The sequence below is a fragment of the Lissotriton vulgaris genome, chromosome 3_1 (assembly GCF_964263255.1).
Source record: "Lissotriton vulgaris chromosome 3_1, aLisVul1.2, whole genome shotgun sequence".
Taxonomy (NCBI): Eukaryota; Metazoa; Chordata; class Amphibia; order Caudata; family Salamandridae; genus Lissotriton; species Lissotriton vulgaris.
Window position 1 is genome coordinate 1,747,775,454 of NC_141689.1, and position 23,443 is coordinate 1,747,798,896.

At 43.1% G+C, this 23,443-nt stretch overlaps 2 protein-coding genes across 2 annotated transcripts in view; both read right to left on the reverse strand.

The window, feature by feature from the left end:
• INTU (inturned planar cell polarity protein) overlaps positions 1-23,443 on the reverse strand; it is a 438,220-nt gene that overhangs the window by 13,729 nt on the left and 401,048 nt on the right. Inside the window, exon 14 of the mRNA XM_086962184.1 lies at positions 15,391-15,580. Within this exon, the coding sequence (XP_086818310.1) occupies positions 15,391-15,580 (190 nt within the window). The remainder of the gene's footprint in view (positions 1-15,390; positions 15,581-23,443) is intronic.
• On the reverse strand, positions 5,945-6,602 carry LOC147728407 (transmembrane protein 272-like). Its single transcript, XM_086962772.1, has one exon. The coding sequence runs from the start codon at positions 6,461-6,463 to the stop codon at positions 5,945-5,947; it is 519 nt and encodes a 172-aa protein (XP_086818898.1). The 5' UTR covers positions 6,464-6,602.

Below are 23,443 nucleotides of genomic sequence, written 5' to 3' on the forward strand. Positions count from 1 at the left end.
TTTCGGTTTCTGCACCTGTGGATAAAAAGACAAGGACAGACATGTAGGACAAAACATACATAGAATATATATGTTGATCGCTCATGTCAATCCAAAGTGCTCCAGTGTGTGGTATACGAGACAAATTGTGGTAAAAATTACACTATAGTTATCACCACCTTAGTCCCAGACTTTGAACACTGAAGGCGGGTAGTGCTGTGTTAAATACGTGCTATGAAAGGTAGTTAAAAAGGAAGGGTATTTCCTTGATCGCTATCAAAGTAAAATGCATCCGAGGATGTGGGTTCCAAGTCTGTAGACCCAGCGCTGTTCTTTTTCGAAGAGGCGTTGGTTGATGTTGTTACCATTACTAATATGTTCAATGACTGGAACCCACATCCTCGGATTAAATGACGACATCCTATGGAACTCTGTGATAAAATGATTATCGGGGGCCCTCTGTTGTTCTTACGTCCTCATAACTTAGGGGTAATCTAATATCCGTTCTTTTCAGATTTTTTGCCAAGTTTAACTGGTCGTTAGGGTCAACAAACTCTCGGGCCCCTTAACAACGGGTTCTCGATTGGAGCACCTGACCAAGCCTCCATTTCACTAAAGAAAGGAACTCTTTGATCTTTGAGTCCACTGTCACTATGACAACAGTCTACATCGACTCTTATTGGTCCACATAACCACGAGATCACGTGCCAACAATCGTCAGATGACGGCTTTACTACCCGATTAGCCTACACATGTAGCCCGACCGCGCCCACCCGGAAGACGATCATCGCACAAAAACCTATTTAACGCTCTCCTGGTCTCACCTCTACATCTTCGGGGTCCAGGCGAGGGTAGATGGAGGTACACAGCGGGTGCCGAGTGTCAAGGGCGTGAGTCGAAGAGAAAACCGTCTACTGATTACTCCACTGAGCTAAGTACCTACCCAATGCTATACGACTGACTGTACGTTTACTCCCTTTGTTTCGACTAATTGCAGGGTGTGCCAATTACGCTCCCACCCCCCTCCTGTGACCCATGGTGTGAATCCTGAACACCACATAAGTGAGAAATTTTAACCTGTTAGCGCGATCGCGCCTGCATTTTACTTTGATAGCGATCAAGGAAATACCCTTCCTTTTTAACTACCTTTCATAGCACGTATTTAACACAGCACTACCCGCCTTTAGTGTTCAAACTCTGGGACTAAGGTGGTGATAACTATAGTGTTATTTTTACCACAATTTGTCTCGTATACCACACACTGGAGCACTTTGGATTGACATGAGCGATCAACATCGATATTCTATGTATGTTTTGTCCTACATGTCTGTCCTTGTCTTTTTATCCAGAGGTGCAGAAACCGAAAAGACGGAATCCTCCTAAACCAGGAGTCATTAGGAAGACATAATTTTCTCCAAATTTTTTGAACTTTTACACCCTTTTTTGTAAAATTTTCACTTTCACGTCCCTAGGTTAGGGTGGGCCTTAGAGAGTCCATTCCACCAGGGTTTAGTACACAATGAAGTCCTGATAATTGGCAGGTAAATTCATACCGTTTCGTGGCTGAAACATATCGACTGATTACTAGGAAACTACCACTTAATTAAGTGTGGACGTATTTCCTACACATAATTTTTAATTATCCTGTCCCTAGTGATCTCCAGAATAAAGTTAATTTTGATACACTACGGACTACTTTTAACCATCCATCACTCACTAGTTCTCTTTACACAACACTGCCTAAACTCACCAACCCGCTCCGCAGTAACATCTGGCGTCGTAGCACACAAAAGAGACACTCTGTCTCTTTTGTGGGGCCCGATGATGAAGCATGTCATCACTAGGTGGTGAGTGAGGGCTTTCCTGAACGCCTTAAGAGAAGCCGTTCGACTTGCTCCTGATAGTGGTTGTCTACTACCATTGGACACTCTTTTCTTGTTTATTAATATGCCACTGAGACAAAACAAACATTAGGACTTAACAACACATTATTAAAAACATGCTATATATAAAAAATACACTCCACCTTTTTTAAAATATAAAAAACCCATTTTATAGTGCAGAAAAATAGTCAAAAGAGAGTATCTAAAACCTATAAGATCCAGCAGCAGTAATCAAGGGCAAAATATAATTTTTTTTGTAGATGTAAGAATAAAACTCGAGTCCCAGTCTCAATATTTGTACTGACCACTTATTTACCTAAACATTAGCCATATAAGGAATCTGTATTCCATATGGGAGTGTAACACTGTATTCGGAAAACCTACTAGGAGATAATCAATAAGTAACCTTATCACACTTGTAGCCTTTTATGGGATGACATACGTAGAAAACTTTTAACAGCTGGTCCTGCCACATGGTGACATACCGAAAAAAAATACCTTTCCAAACCCAATATTGCTATGATCATTGTTAAACCAAGGATTTAAGACTTTCTGTTATAATATCTAAAAATATGCAAGTTTAAAACATAGCAAATTATCACCTTTAATCATGTGGTCCACCAATTCATTTACTTTACGGATGTGCAATACTCTAAAAGTTGGAATTTACAAACTCCTCCTTGCCCTTATAAAATATGTGCAAAAAAGAATCATGTTGCGGTGTTACAATGCTACCTTTACAAGATGGACACACTGATTCATCTTTTTCGCTCTTATTAATGCCCAGCTTACAATTTACAAATGCCGGCACTTGCCCCAGTTTAGATTTTTAAAGCCGACCTATGAAACTGGACAAAGGTCTAGATTGTCAGAGAGACCTGAACAAAGTGTCACTTCCAGTTGAGCTGGTTGTAATTCACTGTGAGAGTACCCAACAGTCCCAACAGTGGTTTGTTTCAATTAGTATAATCAACCTTGCCAGATCACCAGGGATATCTTCCAGCAGATTTATAAGGCACTCTGATGGCTTCTGTCAATATATGTTTTTTCATTTTTTTTATTAGCTTCCTTTGAACATATATCTCTTTTAGTGTTATCCATATACTTAGGCATTTCTTGCTCGAAACACAGCCCCAATGTATTGTACGGAGGGTGAGGATGGCTTTCCGCTAGGACTGATCTTTGTACTTAACTTCCTACAAGAGGTATCTGCATAACCTTTTTTTTTAGTAGAGGAGTTGGAGGAGTGCAAGCTATTTTAATGTTGTCCTTACTCTTCTCCACAGTATTTTTCTCCGTGGACTGCTGCACACTAATATTCTTCTCAGATGCTGCTTTAGGTTGGGAAGGAAAAGCTACTTAGTTGGATTCATGGTTTGATTGGAAACGTTTGGGCTATGTTGTCTTAAGATACTTTATTATTAATTACTACTTAATACTTCCTTTGATTCCAAACATTGGTATTAAATAATCCCTGATTGACGCTTGCCTGGCTGCTATTTTACAATTCAGGTTTTGAGGACGCCCACTCCCAAACTGCTCAGGTGCCAGTAAATCAGCTGCTCAACTGTCTCAGGGATCATTGTGACTGCTGCTGCAGTCCCAGATAGGACGGTCATCTACTCAGGGACTTTGTTACCAGAGACTAATTTAGCCTCATTATCGATTAATAGATTTTCTTCTAAACAAACCATTGTAGCGGAGTTGAGGATAAGGATAAGTTACTTACCTGTAATCCTAGTTCTCTTCCAGGGGTATACTCATCAAAGTCATAAGCACTGAATTATCTCCGACCATGTGCGGGAACCCGGAACATATAGCATAATACATATATATGTGTATATAGTAGAAAAGGAGTACATAGTACAAAAAAATTATACACGTAAATATGTATAAACCAATAATATGCAGCCCTAAACATCCAATAGGCTGAGAAAGCCAAAATTACATGCATTTCTCTAGTATGAAAATAACCCATAACATATAATGTAAGAGAAGGACATGTACAGTAATTGCATTCCGCAAAACAACACTTTTATTTTCATCAAAGAAAACAGGTAATGACAGGCAATTAGCCTAAAGAAGGCGGCATAAATAAATAATCCCTGTACAGAAAAGGAAACTGGCACCTCACCTTTAAGGCCTCAGAGAATCTGAACACTTTGCCTTTAAGGCCTCCAGGAGAACCCAGCTCCCATCATGCACCACAGGGGACAGTTAGGTCAGTTCTTTTGTACGGTACAAGAAACCTATAGGAACCTGCATACAAGATGCAAGAATAACCAGTAAACTATTCCTGCTCGTCCGGGGAGGCAGGAGGGTGCCTATGACTTTGATGAGCATACATTAATAATAACAATAAGAGAGAGAGGGAAAGTAAGGGACACTCTCAGTCCCCCAGGTCAAACTGATGTCAAACAACAGAAGAGTGTCAAAAGACTAGGGTATGCAAGCACAAAAACAGAGAAAGAAAGAAACAACCTCAATGATTCACACTGGAAATCATTAGGGATTTCTTAGGAAGCCCTCACTCACAACCCTGGGTGGTGACATGATTCTTCATCGGGCCCACCAGGAGAAGCCGAATGCCTCCCTGGTGTGCTACAATGCCAGGATGCTGCGGAGCTGGTTTTTCGTGACAATAGTGTGAAAAAAGATTTGTGATTTAAAAATTTCAAGGAACTGTACCACACAAATGTTTATTCAATGGTCAGCCCGACATAGTTTTTTTTTTTTTATTGTGACAACATTTTATTCTTGTCTTATTGATATTCAAAAGCAGTGGATCAGTATCAAAATCTATTCTGGTTACATAACAAAATATAAACACAACAACTGGCCCAAATAGTGACACTTTCCAATATTTTCCAGTAAAAAGCCTAATGTAATCAACAGAGGAGCGTGTTTGAATCCATCAGGAATTATCTTTATTGCAGCCTCAAGGCCTCTTCCTGAAGAAGACCAGAACAACCGCCTGGGTCTGATGCCCAGGAGGAAGTGGCCAACTTAGCTTACCTTTGACCTCCACCCTCCATCCGGCTTCCTGACAAAGGCAGCCGGAAGAGCTCCAGAAAGGAGCATACAATCAATCATTCAAGAGTCCATTCAAACCGTGAATCCACACTGAACATTCATCACCAATAGATATATCTTAGTCAGATAAAACGTCCCAAAACAACATATACAATAGCAAAGCTCATATTTCTTCTATCTAATTCGTTAAGTCCGATCCACTATTCGGTGGATAGAATGTCAAAACAACAGTAGTATATCTAAGTAAAAGCGATTTGAAAACATAGGCTAAATTGGCACAAGTTGGTTTAACAAATGTTAGGGACAAGAAGAGAGACAGTTGACTGTCAGGCATATTTTCACACAAAAATTCACTCAGAGCCCCATATTACAGTTAAAGCCCCATTGAATATTATATGCAGAAACAGTGCACTGTTGGAGTGGCAAATTCTATGCAGGGAGGGACTTCTCACTGGAGTAGCAGAAAAAGGTCCGGGGTGCAAGAACAGGATGACGCTCTCCTCAAAGATCTGTATGGGTATACCCTTTCTGGAGCTCTTCCGGCTGCCTTTGTCAGGAAGCCGGATGGAGGGTGGAGGTCAAAGGTAAGCTAAGTTGGCCACTTCCTCCTGGGCATCAGACCCAGGCGGTTGTTCTGGTCTTCTTCAGGAAGAGGCCTTGAGGCTGCAATAAAGATAATTCCTGATGGATTCAAACACGCTCCTCTGTTGATTACATTAGGCTTTTTACTGGAAAATATTGGTGTTTAATGACTTCAAATGACACACATTCAATGACACGACCAGTGATCAGGTCTTTGTGACCTTTAGTTTGTCAACCTCATACATTTGGCTTCTATTGGTTTTAATGGACTCCTTTTGGTCTTTGTTCATTGGGTCCATAGGGTTTTCTTTTGCCCAGCACAACCTGGATCCAGAAGAGCTGCTGATGGGACAGAAAAAGGAGTAGACCAGTAAAACATTTTTAGATGATGTCCACTGGTCTGACACCCAACAATACCAGGTCTACAGAAATGTCGATCAGGAGTTAGGGTTCAGCTCTATTTCTCCTCAGAGACTTCTAGGGAAACTCTGGATGAAGCATCCCGCACCCAGAAAAACGCAGACAATGAAGAGGAACAGTCCCAGGAAAATGTAAAACAAATTTGTAATCCAGAAGGCATAGAGGTAGAGCCCCTTGCGGCAGTAGTTTGCAGCAGTGGGGTATGTATAATTTGGGGCATAAATGGAATAAATCCAAACATTTCCTGCAATGTAAAACGCCAGCGAGAAGATGTTGAAGAACCAATGTAAGACGTTGTTCAGAATGGAGGGCTCTTCTTGGTTTCTCCAGGCAAAGATGCTTTGAATGAGAAGCAGGAGGCTGGAGACACCAGAAATGATCAGGTAGTAGGGTATGAGGTACTGCGCGGGGCAGTCATGGAAGTACACCGACCCGACAGTGTTGCTTGCAATGGACATCACTGCTGTGATGACTTTCCCAGACACTGACAATCTTGGGTGCCTCTTCTCTTCTTTGAGGTTACTGAGGAGAGGGGTAGAGGAACTTTCATTTGATGTTTCCGCCATATTTCTGCTTCGGCCGCCTTGACGCAGAGCTGGAGACGTCAGTAGCAGCAGAGATAGCACTCAAGCTGGAGAGACTGCGCCGAAACTCGTCGACAGCACGGGGTCTCCAGGGCCCGCGGCTGCCTTCTCTGTGGTTGTTGATGTCTAGCCCGACATAGTTAAAAACATATGTGAAGGGAAATCTACCAAATAATGGTTTGGATATTTCCACTTAAAGTGGGGTCGATATGTTTCTGCCAGTATATGTGTAGTTTTACTGGGCTTTCTTCAGGACCGTTAGTAGTGTACCTCAGTGGTGTGGGCGCGCTAAGGCCCACCCTTACCAGAGGGCGTGAAAGTTAAAATCAGGTGTAAAAATTATAACAAGTGCAAAAAACAAACCATCAAGTTGTGGGATTTACCTCAGTTTTGAGGAACCTGTATAGTTTGTAAATTAAAAGATCCACACCCCATAGGTCTCGGGGAGGAGGTGGAGACGACAATGGCACACAGCCCGCAACGCCTTGCACCCGCTTGGCACCTAGCTACTCCTGCAACCGGACCACGTTGTAGCACACCAGGGAGGCATTCGGCTTCTCCTGGTGGGCCAGATGATGAAGCATGTCACCACCCAGGGTGGTGAGTGAGGGCTTCCTAAGAAATCCCTAATGATTTCCAGTGTGAATCATTGAGGTTATTTGATGAGTATACCCCTGGAAGTGAACTAGGATTACAGGTAAGTAACTTATCCTTCTCTTCCAGGGGATACTCATCAATAGTCATAAGCACTGAATAGAGTAGCAAGCCCATACCCACTTCCGAACGGACGAGCAAAAAACAGAAAACTACCTTGACATATACATTTTAAAATAGTATTAGTAAACAAGTTTCTCAACAAGGCTTGCCCAACCTGAGCATCTACCTACGTATCCGTATCTAAACAGTAATGGCGAGTACAGGTATGAACTGATCGCCATGTAGCTGCTTTACAAATTTCTGTCATGGGGACATTCCTCAGGAGAGCAGTTGTTGCGGGGTGAACAGACTCACGGACACAGGGGGGGAAGGTAATGCAGGTTTTATTGGTTTTAACAACCGTCGCATCAAACTCCGGTAATACGGAAGGGGAGCCTCAGCGTCTTTTCCAGAGGGAGAGAGTCTCTCTTTCCTGTGTTTCAGTCCAACTCTTCTCCACACCGAAGGCTTCTGGGAGATGTAGTTCCTGGCTCGGCCGTCGTTGCAGTCACCGTAGTACCCAAAAAGATAGAAAAGGACAAACTTGTCTCAGTCGGGTGCGTTTTATATACAGTGCTTCAGGAAAAGGGGGTGAGGTTCACACGCGTGCACACGGTTCTCAGAAGTCAGTGCTCTACGAAGTGCCAGTGGGTTGAGGACCCGGGTAGTGCACGGGACGTTCATGTGAAGTTTCAGGGAGGTTTAAATCCCTTGATAACCGCCCAGCCCGCGATTCGGGAACGTACCTGGGAGAGCCACACTTCCCTTGAAGTGTGGCTGGGCGAAGCGCTGTGCCGTTGGCCTCCTGGCTTGTCCGTGTCTCGGTCCGCCTCCGTTCTCCGGTCACCTCCACTCTTCTCCTGTTCCACGGTGTCTTTGAACCTTCCTCCTTCGCTCTCGTCCTCGCCTTCTCTTCCTCCGGGTGATGAACACACCGGTATGGGGTTGCTTCCCGTATTTACTTCCTTGTCTGCGTCACTTCTGGGGGCGTGTTCCAGCTCGAGCTCCGCCCAATTAAAGAAACCATGTTCCTCCTTCTGTTCTGTTCATATGTCCGTGGGGTGTGTCATGACATAAGGGGTCGTCCCGTTCCCCCCTGTCACAGCTGTGGTAGAAGCTTTTCCCCTAGTGGAATGGGCCTTTGGCTTCCCTGGAAGGGGTTTGTTGGCCAACTGATATGACAGAAGAATACAAGAAACAATCCATCTAGAAATAGATCTTTTGGAAGCTGCCAAACCTGTGTTAACAGGACCTTAGTTAATAAACAAATGGTCTGACTTCCTCAGTGTCTTTGTTCTGTCCAAATAAAACTTAAGAACCCTCTTGAGATCAAGGGAATGGAGAGATCTTTCTGGAGGATTTGCAGGATTTGGAAAGAAAGTAGGTAAAGTTATAGTCTGGTTAATGTGAAAGCCCAAGACTACTTTAGGCAAAAAACTAGGATGTGTTCTGAGAACTACTCTGTTAGCGTGGAACACCGTAAAAGGTTCCTTACAGCAAAGATCCTGGATCTCGCTCACTCTGCGAGCGGAAGTAATGTCCACCAGGAACGTGACTTTCCACGTTAGATGCTGTAAGGAAGCTTTATGAATCAGCTCGAAAGGAGCCCCCATCAACTTTGTCAACACAATGTTATGCTCCCATGGAGGAGAGGGAGATCTGACTGGTGGGTAAACCTTTCTCAAGCCTTCCAGAAAATCCTTTACCACCAGCATTCTAAAGAAAGAAGTCTGGTTGGGGGACTTCCTATAGGCCGTGATTGCTGTAAGGTGAACTTTATTGAAGCAAATTGAAGCTCAGATCTAGCTAAATGCAGCAAATAAGGTAAAATCACCTGTTCCTGACCCCGGATGGATTGTGTCCATTGTTCACACACCATAGGAAGAATAGCTTTAACTTGAAGGCATATGACTTTCTCGTGGAAGGTTGTTTCACTTCTTTGAGAATATCCATACACTCTGGATTCAATTGTAGGTGACCATATTGGGTGACTTCAGGAGCCATGCTGCCAACCGGAGGGAGGACAGGTTGGAGTGGAATACTCTCCCTGCCTGCTTGGATTGAAGATCCGGGCGACATGGAAACCTCTTGTGTGGCACTTCCGACAGTTGAAGGAGGTCCGGAAACTACCATTGGCGAGGCCACTCCGGGGCTATTAGGATCACCCTGGAGTAGGCCCTGTACAACTTGTTGATTACCACTGGTATCAATGGGATTGGTGGAAAAGCGTACAGTAAGTTCTGATACCATTCAATCAAAAGGGCATTCCCTTGAGATCCTTTCTGGGTAAACCTGGATGCGAAGACGGGACATTTTGCGTTTACCGCGTCTGCAAACAGGTCGATGTCTGGCGTTCCCCATTCTCGAAAGATGCTGCGTGCGACATCGTCGTTGAGAACCCAATTGTGTGCTTCGACGAAGTCTCTGCTGAGGAAGTCCGCCTGAGAATTGAGGGAGCCCGGTAGATGAACAGCTACTATTGACAAGCCTCTTGCCAGAAGCCAGTTCCATATGGTTTGAGCCTCTATGGAGAGCGTTCTTGATCGGGTACCTCCCTGTTCAAATAATACATTGTCGTTGTATTGTCCTTTTGAATTAGAATGGATCGAGACTTGAACAACGGAAACAGGGACTTGAGAGCTAGATGTACGGCTTTCAACTCTAGTAGATTGATGTGGTAACTCTGTTCGTAGTCGGACCAAAGCCTTGTACTTGCAGAGGGCCCATATGAGCACCCCAACCCTGGAGAGAAGCGTCCGTGACTAGAGTCTGGGTTGGAGGGTCCTGGTGGAAAGGGACTCCCTTCATCAGGTGTGATCTCTTCAGCCACCACCGGATGGAATCCTTGGCTGTTTGATGGAGAGTTATCTGATCCTCCCAGCACCCTGATACTTGCATCCATTGGTCCTCCTAACATTGTTGTAGTGGACGCATGTGTAATCGTGCGTTTGATACTAAAAAATGCACAATGCCATTGATTCCAGTAGAGATGACACTTGACGAACTGTCGTGAACTGTGTGTGAAGAAGGGTCAGGTATTTATCTTGGATTGATAACAACCTCTCCTCCGAAGGACACACTCTTACTTTTTCAGTGTCCAGACAGGAACTCAGATAATAGATCTTTTGCGTTAGGTTTAGTATGGATTTTTTAAAATTGACGTGAAGGCCCAAGTTGTGCAGCAGTTGAAGGCAGCTCGAAAGATGATCCTGCAGCAGAGCTGGAGATTAACTCTTTAGGAACCAGTCGTCCAAGTAAGGATAAATGAATATCCTCTGCTTGCGTAGGAAGGCGGCCACCACAGCCATACACTTGGAGAATGTTCAGAGAGCTGACTTTAGCCCGAACGGAAGAAATGAATAGGGGTAATGCTGGACAGACACTTGAAACCGTAGAAATTTGCGATGTTTCTTTGATATCGGTACGTGGAAGTATGCTTCCTGCAGATCGATGTAAAACATCCAATCCCCTTGGTGAAGCTGAGAGAAAAAATTTGATGGAGTGCTAACATTTGAAAGTTCTCTCTGCAAATGAATCTGTTCAACAGTCTCAAATCCAGTATAGGTCTGTATTCTGTGATGGGGCCTCTTTTTTGTACAAGGAAGAAACAATAGTACAGACCTTGATTTCTTTGAGGAGTTGGAACTTTCTCTATAGCTCCTTTGCTTAATTAGGTGTTCACCTCCTTTTGTAACAATCTTTGGTCGCGGTGAGAAATGCTTTTCGGAGGTATAGATGGAGGAGGGGTCTTGAACTTGAGAAGATATATATTTTGAACAATGTTGATGACTCATTTGTCTCTTGTTATATGCTTCCACTCCTCCAGATGTAATGAAACACTTCCTCCTACTGAAGTGGACAACAACTTTGGAGGAAGACCCATCTCATTGTTTCTGTGGCTGCTTTGGCGTTACCGACTGCTGTTTGTTACCGCCTCTGCCCCGTCCCAGTCTGAGTTGTTGAAACTGGGACCTTTGTTGCGTTTGCCCTTAGTTCTGCAATGACCAGTTAGAGGTTTGCCTTCGCTGCTAAAAAGACCGCTTGTCGAAAGCGATGATGAAATTCTTTCTTTTTTTTCAAGGCCTACAGCATGAGACCCAAACAACGACGATCCATTAAAGGGTAAATTAACGATCTTCGTCTGAGCATAAGGCTTAAGGCCCGTGAGACGAAGTCACGCTGATCTTCGTGAACAGATGCCATGGGCATATCTATGAGCTGCTAAATCAGCAGAATCGGCCATCGTACTAATAATCTGGTAGGCAACCAGGCCTCCTTCCTGCACAATCTCCAAGAAATCCTGTTGATCTTCCTTGGGTAATTTCTCTGCGAATCATGTTAAGGAATCCCATAAAGATCGGTCGTATAGCCCCAGTAGAGCGGCTGCACTAGCCACTCTCATCACGGACCCTGCCGTACTGCACATTCTCTGTCCCAAGGAAACTATGTTCTTGCTATCCTCAACAGGGGAGACCCTGGAAGGTGGAGTTGATGAAATAGTAGGAGAATAGTCTTTATACGAGGACCTTGTTGACGTGGTCGTTGTAGGAGACCTCCGTCTTCTCCTTGGCGTATAAGATCGGTGTGATCTGGAGCGCTCTCTTGAGCGTGAACGCCGTCTTAACGGTGATCTGGAACGTCTCGGGGACCTAGTAGCAGGAGGTCTTGAGTACTTCATGGTACTCGGAGAGGAGGGCACTCTAGATGAAAGATGACTCTCTGGGCCCTTTTTATGATGTTTTCCTATCTCCAGTAAGCCAAGAAGTCTGATCTTCTCTCTCTCTCCTTCAAAGTTCTCCTTGAAAGTTTAAGACAGTGGTAACATGTCTCTGTGTTGTGAGAAGAAGGTAAACACATTACACAGACCAAATGAGGATCCGACTTAGACATCTTCTTCCCACAGGAAAGACATTTATAAAATAAAGGTGGCATATCTGACTGAAAAAGAATGACCAATTAGTCAGAAAAAGATTGAAAAATACCACCAGCAATAAGAAATATCGAATGAAGTAGGTAGAATATAAATTCTAACTGAAACAAGTCAAAATCAGTTGAGCTCAAGCTCCAGGTTCATCTCAGAAAGAGCCGGAAAAAAGAACTGACCTAACTATCACCTGTGGTGCATGATGGGAGCAAGGTTTTCCTGGAGGCCTTAAAGGCAAATTGATCAGATTCTCCGAGGCCTTAAAGGCGAAGTGCTTGTTTACTTTTCTGTACAGGGATGCTATTTATTTATGCAGCCTACTTTAGGCAAATTGCCGGTCATGACATGTTTTCTTTGATGAGAATAAAAGGTTGTTTTGCGGAATGCAATTACTGTACATGTCCTTCTCTTACCTTATATGTTGTGGGTTATTTTCATACTAGAGAAATGCATGTAATTCTGCCTTTCTTAGCCTATTGGATATGTTTAGAGATGCATATTATTGATTTATACATGTATATGTGTATAATTTTTTTGTACTATGTACTCCTTTTCTACTATATACACATATATGTATTATGCTATATGTTCCGGGTTCCCAAACATGGGCGGAGATTATTCAGTGCTTATGACTATTGATGAGTATCCCCTGGAAGAGACCCATAGTAACTTGTAGCTTTCTTCTATCCCTTCAGGTCTGACAGACTGAACTTATTTTGAACATTTGCTCTTAAATTTCTCTTAGTTCAAACTTTTTCTTTCTTTAACTCCTTACTTTTTAAGATCCCTAATCTCAAGGCCCTCGGGGATTTTAATGAGATTGTCCGCCTTCATAATCCTCAGACCCTCCCTGCGACTTCATTTGCATCCTTGATAATAACCATATCGTTATCTATCAAGAGGACTAATTCTTCGTTAGAGGGAACAGCCGTTTTGCTTCTACTATCTTGCAGCTTCCTTTTACCCATCTGTCCTCAATTATGTAAGGGTAGGTATTCCCTTCCTCAAGGAATCCACAGGATTCGAATGCTACAGATACTGAGGATAATGGACCTTAGTGCTCATTTGTTCTTCATCAATGTCAGGCATAATTATGCAGGATATCCCCTGCCAGAGTGAGCCGCAAGTCACACTAAAGTTGCCAGCCGTCTGCAGTCCTCCAACCACAAATGTGGGCTTAACTGCTTCTCACCCCACCATACACTTTGTCAAGAACCACACTATGACCCTAACTCAACACCCTGCCCAACCAGGCTCACCTGGAATCTTGCTGCGGCCTAACTCCCTCCCTAGGGATGCAAGATCTGGGTGGTTCAGCTCGTACCACTCTCAGCTCTAAACGGAATCAGGACCAAGGGAACACCCAGTAGGCAGGTTAGCTGTACGGGCATGGCACGAGAAGCCTAGCTGCTTCCTGAGTCACCTCCACAGGTTACTGCAGTTGCTTCCAGTCTCCAGGTACTGCCTATTTCCTCGCTCCTGATTAACATTTGTGGAGTATTTTAAAAGTGTAACTCCCTGTACGCTGTACCGCAGACTACTGTAACCCTGCCCAGCCCGGCATGTCCCTGGGACAACACCACTCTGCTCTCACTTTTAAGTGCTGGCATGATTAATACAGAGTTTGGATTTTTCCTTATGAAGCAAAGCATGCAAATATGAACGACATGGGGTCGTATACAAATGCATGCAGGTGCATGAGTGGATCTTGAAGGTTAAACAGGCCTATCACAATGCTTAGGGATGTTGGCACAACTGCAAAGTCTTGTTTAGAACATAAGGGGTCAATGACTCCTCAATATTATTGATCATTCTATGTGTACTATATAAAATTAACTCCCAAGTCTGTACGAGTAAAAAGACAGAGATGTTATCTACAAAAATAGGCAGCGTAATGTATCATATACTACTATCAAGGAGTCGTGGCATGAAAGTAGCTCTGTACATCTCAATTTCAATCCCTGTTCATTAACTTCTGGGTGAGGATGAAATAATTGTATCTATTATCCCTTCCACTTTTTCTTTTGTTTTGCCTCTATCCCTTTTTGTTTTTTTACTTGTGCCTTTCTGTGCAATTCCATATTTACTCCTTGTGTAATGCCATAATTTCTAATTATGTAACCAAGACTAAAGGAACGTAATTTTAGATTACATCATCCAGATAGTATGAATATTTCAATTGGGGATGCATATAAGTCCCTTAATTACCCTGGTAAATTAAGAGGTTTTGAAAGAAACCATGACATTGATAGAAAACATGCAATTAAAATAAAGTGTCCTTTCAAAATAACATGACTTTTTGCCTAGTTTTGCAGGGAGGCTGCAGAACTCATTACAGCCCCCACCAAAATAAAACAAAAATGGTGATGTCGGTTCCCCTTCTACGGACATTACCAAAAATAAAATATATATCAAAATACCCCTACCAGGGAATTTTGGAGCGGCCCATGAAAGAGCAGTGAATAATAAATGAGTGGCTAAGGTAGCTCATTTATTGGATTTTTTAGAAACGCGTTCCCCGCCGACCACCCGATGTACGCCGCAACTCTCAATCAGTTAGGAAAATGGCATTGAATAGGTCTATTATAGCTAGCAATGTATCTAGAAAGTAAAGATGAATTTGGATACCCTTTTCCCAGATGCTCCAATCTGAATTTACTGGTGGCTTTGTGTCTTTATTCAGCATTTAAAACTAGCAGGCTAGCAAACATCTGACAAAATGTTTAATTTGTTCATAATATGCACAGCATGTACTTTATGATAACTTATTGACATGTCTGTATATTTTAATCTTAACTTTTTATGCATTTGTTTTCAACATGCGAAATACAGTATTAATTGAATTGAATTTACTGATATATTCTGTGAAGCTACTTTTAGTCTTATCTGCCTGAAGTAGCACGCACCACTGACCATGCAAATTAGGTGAACTTTAAAGGTATTTTCATTAACAAATCCGAACTAGATCTCGGCCTGATGCACAATAAAGGTTGGCAGCTGCACAATGGTTTGATTGTTTCTTTGCAGTTCAAGCAGTGTTGAAGGCCCTCCCACAACACAGAGGTATATTTATGGAAAATGTTGCAATCCATCAGCCTTATAAATTGCACTGAGGCCGTATTTGAAGTGAAATGGCCTGTGAAAGGTAGCAAATGCTGGAATGGATGCCTGCATGAGACAACACACCGCCATTAAGTGCACTACTGTTTGTATTCAAACTCCGAACAGCAGAACAGGACAGTAAGCTGGCATTCTCCACAAATAAAAATTACTCCATTGCACTTTTTACCTCTTTGGACAAGGCCTCCTGGAAAACGGAGCGAATTGAAAGGCAGCAACGATGGAAGTTCTTAATTAGCTGAGGGTGAATGGTACCGCTGAGTTGTGCCACTTCTATGTGAGTGGGGGAAATAAAGATTCCTTGCATGGTTTCCAGAGTAATATAGTGGAAAAGTGTGTTTTCTGGACCAGAGGTAAGCCTTTAGATCAAAAAATAAAAATGTAAATGTTAAAATACTGTTTACAGTACATTTTGATATCACACACATACACGCACTGACCCTCCCACCCAGTAATATCCACTATGCATCCTATTTATAACACCGGGCTCAGGCTTGCAGCCCTGCAGGTCCCCAGGCGTTGAACATCTCACTTTCTTCATAGTCACTTACTGCTACTTGAGGGGATCCAGGATCTGGCTCTCCCTGACACTAGCAGGCCTCCATTGCTGTGCCTCAATGGGAAACTGAAAGTCAACACCTGGGTTTGATTAGGATCCAGTGACCGATGGTTGCACCAGAGGAGGGATATCCTGTGTTTTCACCAGAACTTACTCCTGGAGTATCAAGGAGGGTTGCCCTTATCTTCAAAAGGAACCAATGTTGGAAGTTTGTCCTCCAGATTTATTTTCTATACTGGCTCCCTGTACTGTAGATACATCCTCAGTGGTGGCCATGTTGGGCAAATAGAACCTCCCATTCAGAAAAGCCTTTCTTTTAACTGCAAGCTATCTTAAAGCAACCAAGAAGGTACATTTTACCACAAATAACATATGGACGGAGATGGCCTTGAACTGATACACCCTTACTCAATAAGACTATGTTCTAACACGTTGGGCGGCAGATGGAGCTGGATATGACTGGTAGCAATTCTTTGGAGATATGAATCTTACACCTAGGATAATTGTCAGACTATATCTAGGGATGCTTATTAACTATTTCATTAACTATCTTTTTGTCTTGACTGTTACTTTCAACCTTAAAGCCTCGATATACTGTAAGATAACACTGCTTAAGTAATGCAACTTATGTAACGTGCTCTGATGGTCTTTTCTCCAGACTACATGTAAATACAAAATAAATAAATCTCACCTGGGATTATCAGACAACAACAATATATCCTAGAAGGGGCCATCCTATTTCAGGGGTGATTTTCCTCAATGAAAAAAGTATTCAATATTTAAAAGGCATCCTCCATGTTCGTATGTAACAGACCATTTCTTGGAATAGAGAGCAGTAGACAAATAGCACCCCCTTCCTGTCGCAGTGGTGGAGGCATATTCACTAACGTAATTATATAAGCATTGACAAGTCAGCAGTTTTAGCTGTTGTGCAATGAGAAGATGTTCTGTAACTCTCATTAAAGAAGGTAGAGATAAGATGAGTTTAGGTGAGGGAAGGGAGATGAGTCAATTTCTGAAAAGTTAACTGCATTCTTTCCCCTGAATGGAGTGACAAGGCATCAGCGTAAGGGGCTTTCTTAAAGTAAATGTTACTTTAAGGGATTTATTATAGTACGCATAAGGAAGAGATAGAGGGCCTTCACAGAACTAACTTAAGACAGATTCCTAAACTTATGACCATTTCGGTATTCACAGAAGGCACTTACTCATTTCAGTATTCACAGAAGTTAGGAGTCCAAACTTTAGGACTCCTAAACGCCTTCTGTGAATACCGAAAGTATTACCGTTAGGATTTATCTCAGTTTAGGAGTAGTAAGGGTAAGGAGTCCTAACTTTACTACTCCTAAACTGCGAAAAATCCTAACTTCAAGCCTTTCGGTATTCAGACGACCTCCTTTCAGTACCAGTTGGGCTGCTGCATTTTGAACAGTCTGCAGCTTTTTCAGAGTACTCTCCTTTACTCCTGCATAGAGACTGATATTGTAGTCTAGGCATGATAAGATTAAGGCCACGGTCTTACGAGCTGTAACTGGAAGGAGGTCAAATTATCTTTTTTTTTTTTATTATCTAATGGAAGCAGGCTTCTGCCACAGACAACGCCTGCTGATGAAAGGAAGGGGAAGTGTCAAATCTGAACCCTAGGTTCTGAACAGTATCCACTCTAGTAGGGGGGGGGGGGGCTGTATCTATCGGCCACCACAGTTTGGGCATATAGAGGTTACATTTTCCCAGCAGCATAATTTCCATCTTTTGGCTGTTGCACTTTAAGGCGTTTGCCCTTCATCCATTCAAAAACAGCAGAGAGGCATTGTTGGAAATTTTCTTCTGCTGCTGTGGATTCTTTATCTAGGGTTAAAATAAGCTGTGTGTCGTCCGCGTAAGACACAGTGTCAATGTCAAAAGATGACACCAGGTCTATTAAGGGCACCATGTATATATTAGAACTAAAATTAGTGCCATAATATCTTTGTTGATGTGGTGTCAGCCAAGCAGATCATATCTATAGAATCCTTTTCTCCGCAGTTCATACATGCCGTGAAATATCCTTATTTTTCCACCTTAATTTCTCTAAAACTACTCAACAGAAATACATCAAATTACAAAAAACACGCTTGAGATTTGTTGGTCTTGACTGATCCCCTGCAGGATGAAATACACAATGTTATTGAGCATTAATTGCTCAAAAAATACTGAATGAATTTACACCAAAGCAAAAAAATATTCTTTCTGGACCAAGATCTAGCTCTGCCAAATCTGGTGTAAATCAGTTTAGTGGTTTTGGCTTTGCACGACAATGACACGCCCACCTGAAAAAGTGGAGCACAGTGCTGTTTCCTTTTCCCCAGAGCCAAGCCGGAGAACAAGGGGAAAGGTCCCCGAAACGCGTATGGCTGTATGGCGTAAATTACTACTGTGAGGGCTTGATTTCAGAGTGCTGCAGTCGGCTGGAATAAACGTGGCAAAATACAACGTTGTGTGCGGTATCTTTTCTTGGGAGCAAGTTCGATTGGAATATTAATTGGCCTGCTCTGGCCACAAAGATACCCCACTGCTAACAAAATGAGTCCATGTGTTTCTGAAATCGGCGAAACACACAGAGGAACCACGTGCCTATTTCAGCGGCGTAAGCAAAGCTACAGGCTGGCCATGTCCGGGGCAGATAACTGATGGAAATTACAATATTGGAGTAAGAGGCACAGCAGCATCTGGTACTATTCACCTGAACTCTGATAACCACAATGCTTTGCACAACAATGACACACCCAGATACGCGGTCTTAAGAACTTGAAACACCTGAAAAAGTGGAGTGCAGTGCTGTTTCCTTTTCCCCAGAGCCAAGCTGGAGAACAAGGGGAAAGGTCCCCAAAACGCATATGGCTGTATGGTGCAAATTACCACTGTGAATGCTTGATTTCAGAGTGCTGCAGCCAGCAGGAATAAACGTGGCAAAATACAATGTTGTGTGCGGTATCTTTTCTTGGGAGCAAGTTCGATTGGAGTATTAAGTGGCCTGCTCTGGCCACAAAGATACCCCACTGCTAACAAAGCGAGTCTGTGTGTTTCTGAAATCGGCGAAACACACAGAGGAACCACGTGCCTATTTCAGCGGTGTAAGCAAAGCAGTAGGCTGGCCATGTCCGGGGCAGTGACCTGATGGAAATTACAATATTGGAGTAAGAGGCACAGCAGCATCTGGTACTATTCACCTGAACTCTGATAACCACAATACTTTGCACAACAATGACACACCCAGATGGGCAGTCTTAAGAACTTGAAATACCTGAAAAAGTGGAGCGCAGTGCTGTTTCCTTTTCCCCAGATCCAAGCCGGAGAACAAGGAGAAAGGTTCCCGAAACGCGTATGGCTGTATGGTGAAAATTACCACTGTGAGGGCTTGATTTCAGAGTGCTGCAGCCAGCAGGAATAAACGTCGCAAAATACAACCATGTGTGCAATTTCTTTTCTTGGGAGTAAATTCGATTGGAATATATATATCACATCCACTTTCTCCAGATAAACGAATACGGACCTCAGTATGTGTTTTCACATGGTGAGGTGCTAAGAAGTGCATTGCAGAGGCCCACATTATAGGTAGCTCAGTAAAATAACTGGTGAATTTCAGAGCTTCATTGCTTTTTAATATATATATATATATATATATATATATATATATATATATATATATATATATATATATATATATATATTACCTACTGGCGGTCGCCAGTAGGTAGTTATAGTTAGGATTTTTTTCAATGTTAAATCTCAAAATTCTATTTGGAATAACTTTGGCACCGGTTGACGAATCTGCCTGAAAATTTCCTGAAAATGGCCTCGTCGAGCTCCGGTCCTTCCCTGAAAGTTTGGGGGGGATACGTCAAGCGGGGGCCGAGATAAAAGGGGGGTCCCAAAACGCATTTTCCCCATGTTAATTTCCATAGGGCGGTCAATTTCACTTTTAGCCCGAACGGCTGAATGGATTTACACCAAACTTGGCAAAATTGTAGGGACTGGTAGCCCGATGTGCCTTTGCTATGTCTCAAGATATGTGCTCCAGTGGATTTTGAGTAATTTAGGTTCAAAAAAATATATATATCTATAGGCGCTCTCCGGTGCGCGCACCGGAGTGCGCTCCTGGCGCGACACGCGACTTGCGCGCAGAAAGCTGATTGGCTCTTGGGTGTCTGTAAACATTCTAAACAGTCTGGAGCGGCCGCCATCTTGTGTCTCGGTAAAATCGAGACACAATGGGTTTGAAAAAAAAAGGGGCAAATGACCATAAGGGGGAAGAGTAGACCCCCTCTGACCCCCTAGGTTTGATGTAGGGACTAAAATAGGGTCCTGCAGGGCATTAAATTTTTTTTTTCGTTTTGCGCGGGGGAAGCGCATGGTACGCGCACCGGCGAAGCACGGGGAAAATCCAGGACCATATTTATGAAGGCCTTGCGCTGTTAGTTTTGCGCCTCCAGTGCGTCAATTTTTGTGACGCAGATTTTTTTCAATGTTAAATCTCAAAATTCTATTTGGAATAACTTTGGCACCGGTTGACGAATCTGCCTGAAAATTTCCTGAAAATGGCCTCGTCGAGCTCCGGTCCTTCCCTGAAAGTTTGGGGGGGATACGTCAAGCGGGGGCCGAGATAAAAGGGGGGTCCCAAAACGCATTTTCCCCATGTTAATTTCCATAGGGCGGTCAATTTCACTTTTAGCCCGAACGGCTGAATGGATTTACACCAAACTTGGCAAAATTGTAGGGACTGGTAGCCCGATGTGCCTTTGCTATGTCTCAAGATATGTGCTCCAGTGGATTTTGAGTAATTTAGGTTCAAAAAAATATATATATCTATAGGCGCTCTCCGGTGCGCGCACCGGAGTGCGCTCCTGGCGCGACACGCGACTTGCGCGCAGAAAGCTGATTGGCTCTTGGGTGTCTGTAAACATTCTAAACAGTCTGGAGCGGCCGCCATCTTGTGTCTCGGTAAAATCGAGACACAAGGGGTTTGAAAAAAAAAGGGGCAAATGACCATAAGGGGGAAGAGTAGACCCCCTCTGACCCCCTAGGTTTGATGTAGGGACTAAAATAGGGTCCTGCAGGGCATTACATTTTTTTTTTCGTTTTGCGCGGGGGAAGCGCATGGTACGCGCACCGGCGAAGCACGGGGAAAATCCAGGACCATATTTATGAAGGCCTTGCGCTGTTAGTTTTGCGCCTCCTGTGCGTCAATTTTCGTGACGCACCAGCGGTGTAAAAAAATGCGCATTGTTATGCAATATTTAAAAAGTGACGCATCTATCTAGATGCGTCACTTTTTAAATATAGTGCAACGAGGCACATTTTATTACACTGCTGGTGTTATGCGTCACTTTTCTGTGCGCACTCCTTATGACATTCCAGATGTGTCATATTTAATGTATGAGGAATCATGTTGCAAGGAGTTACAGATACGTCAGTATTTCTGACATATCTGTAAACATAAAAGTGATGCGAGGCAGGTGCAAGATTTTGACGCAACAGCATCCTAAAAGTGACGCAGAGAAATCTTATAGATTTCAGTACGTCGTTATTACCAAGCTTTTTGCGGGGGAATGCCCCCTTTGCATACATTATATCTGACGCAGATATAATGTGGTGCAGAGTTTTAAAAAGTGACCCATGTACCTAGATGCGTCACTTTTTAAAAATAGCGTCAGGTATAATGCATGCAGAGGGGGTGTTCTCCCGCAAAAAGCTTTGTAATAGCGACGCAGTGAAATCTTTGAGATTTCACTGCGTCAGTTTTAGGATGCTGTTGCGTCAAAATCTTGTGCCTGCTTTACAGCAGGTGTTAGACTGAGGCAAGACCTTTCACATGCTGCTTTCCCCATTTGAAAGGACGCATTACTGGAGTTGCGTCACTTTTGTGACGCACTCCAGCAATGCGTTACTTGGAATGTCATAAGGAGTGCGCACAGAAAAGTGACGCATCGCACCAGTGGTGTAAAAAAATGTGCCTCGTTGCGTTATATTTAAAAAGTGACGTATCTAGGTAGATGGGTCACTTTTTAAAATCAAGCGCCACATTATATCTGCGTGAGGTATAATGCATGCAGAGGGGGTGTTCCCTCACAAAAAGCTTTGTAATAGCGACGCAGTGAAATGTTTGAGATTTCACTGCGTCACTTTTAGGATGCTGTTGCATCCTTTAAATATAGTGCAACGAGGCACATTTTATTACACTGCTGGTGTGATGCGTCACTTTTCTGTCCACAGTCCTTATGACATTCCAGATGTGTCATATTTAATGTATGATGAATCATGTTGCAAGGAGTTACAGATACGTCAGTATTTCTCACATATCTGTAAACATGAAAGTGACGCGAGGCAGGCGCAAGATTTTGACGCAACAGCATCCTAAAAGTGACGCAGAGAAATCTCATAGATTTCAGTACGTCGTTATTACCAAGCTTTTTGCGAGGGATTGCCCCCTCTGCATACATTATACCTGATGCAGATACAATGTGGCGCAGAGTTTTAAAAAGTGACCCATGTACCTAGATGCGTCACTTTTTAAAAAATAGTGTCAGGTATAATGCATGCAGAGGGGGTGTTCCTTGCAAAAAGCTTGGTAATAATGACGCAGTGCGTCACTTTTAGGATGCTGTTGCGCCAAAATCTTGCGCCTGCTTCACAGCAAACCTTTCACATGGTGCTTTTTCCATGTGAAAGGACACATTACTGGAGTTGCGTCACTTTTGTGACGCACTCCTGCAATGCGTTACTTTTGTGTTTACAGATATGTCAGAAATACTGACATATCTGTAACTCCTTGCGAATTGATTAGTCATATATTAAATATGACATATCTGGAATGTCATAAGGAGTGCGTCCAGAAAAGTGACGCATCGCTGTTTTTACGTAGCGATGCGTCACTTTTCAGAAATGAGGCCTCCAGTTTATTCACTGTGTCATAACTTTCTTTTCTAACACTCACCTTCTTTCATTCCTCCTACTTCACTTCCTTTCACCTCTCATACCTTTCTGTTCTTTCTTACTCATTCTCCTTTCAATTATCAATGCACTATATTTCACTTACTCTTCATTTTTTAAGAATATAGCTCTTTGATGAGAATTGGAGGTAGTTCTGAAAAGAACTTTTGGTTTTCTTCTTTTAACTGAACAGGAACAAAAACAGGGAATGGAAACTGCTCAACAGGAGCAAAAAGAAAAGAAAAAAATTAGGGGTGGGAAGGGCAGCGATGGTTCTCCAATGCTCGAACCATGAGCAGGACACTTTGCTCCCCATAGGTGAGGAGTTGATTGCAGTATCTGCATTTGACGACCCCATGGTTAAATGCAGGTTGTATGTTTGCTACCTGCTCCTGTGATTGTTCTCTTCCAGAAGAAGTTGCTCCTCCTGTTGATGTAGAGGCCCCATCTCTGGGAACCTCTTGTGCCAGAGCCCTGACACTTTCCCGGGCAAAATTCTGGGGGTGCCTCCTCTCCACATGGCGAATCATGGTGAAGTTGCCAAAAGAGTATTTTTTTGGGGGGTTACCCCGTGACAGGACCTGTTTGCAGATCCTGCACTCTACTTTTGGTGCATTCACCTTCTTCTGGTCTGCTGGAAACTTAAAAAATTTCCAGATGAAATGTTCTTTGACCTTCGGCTGAGGAGGCTCTT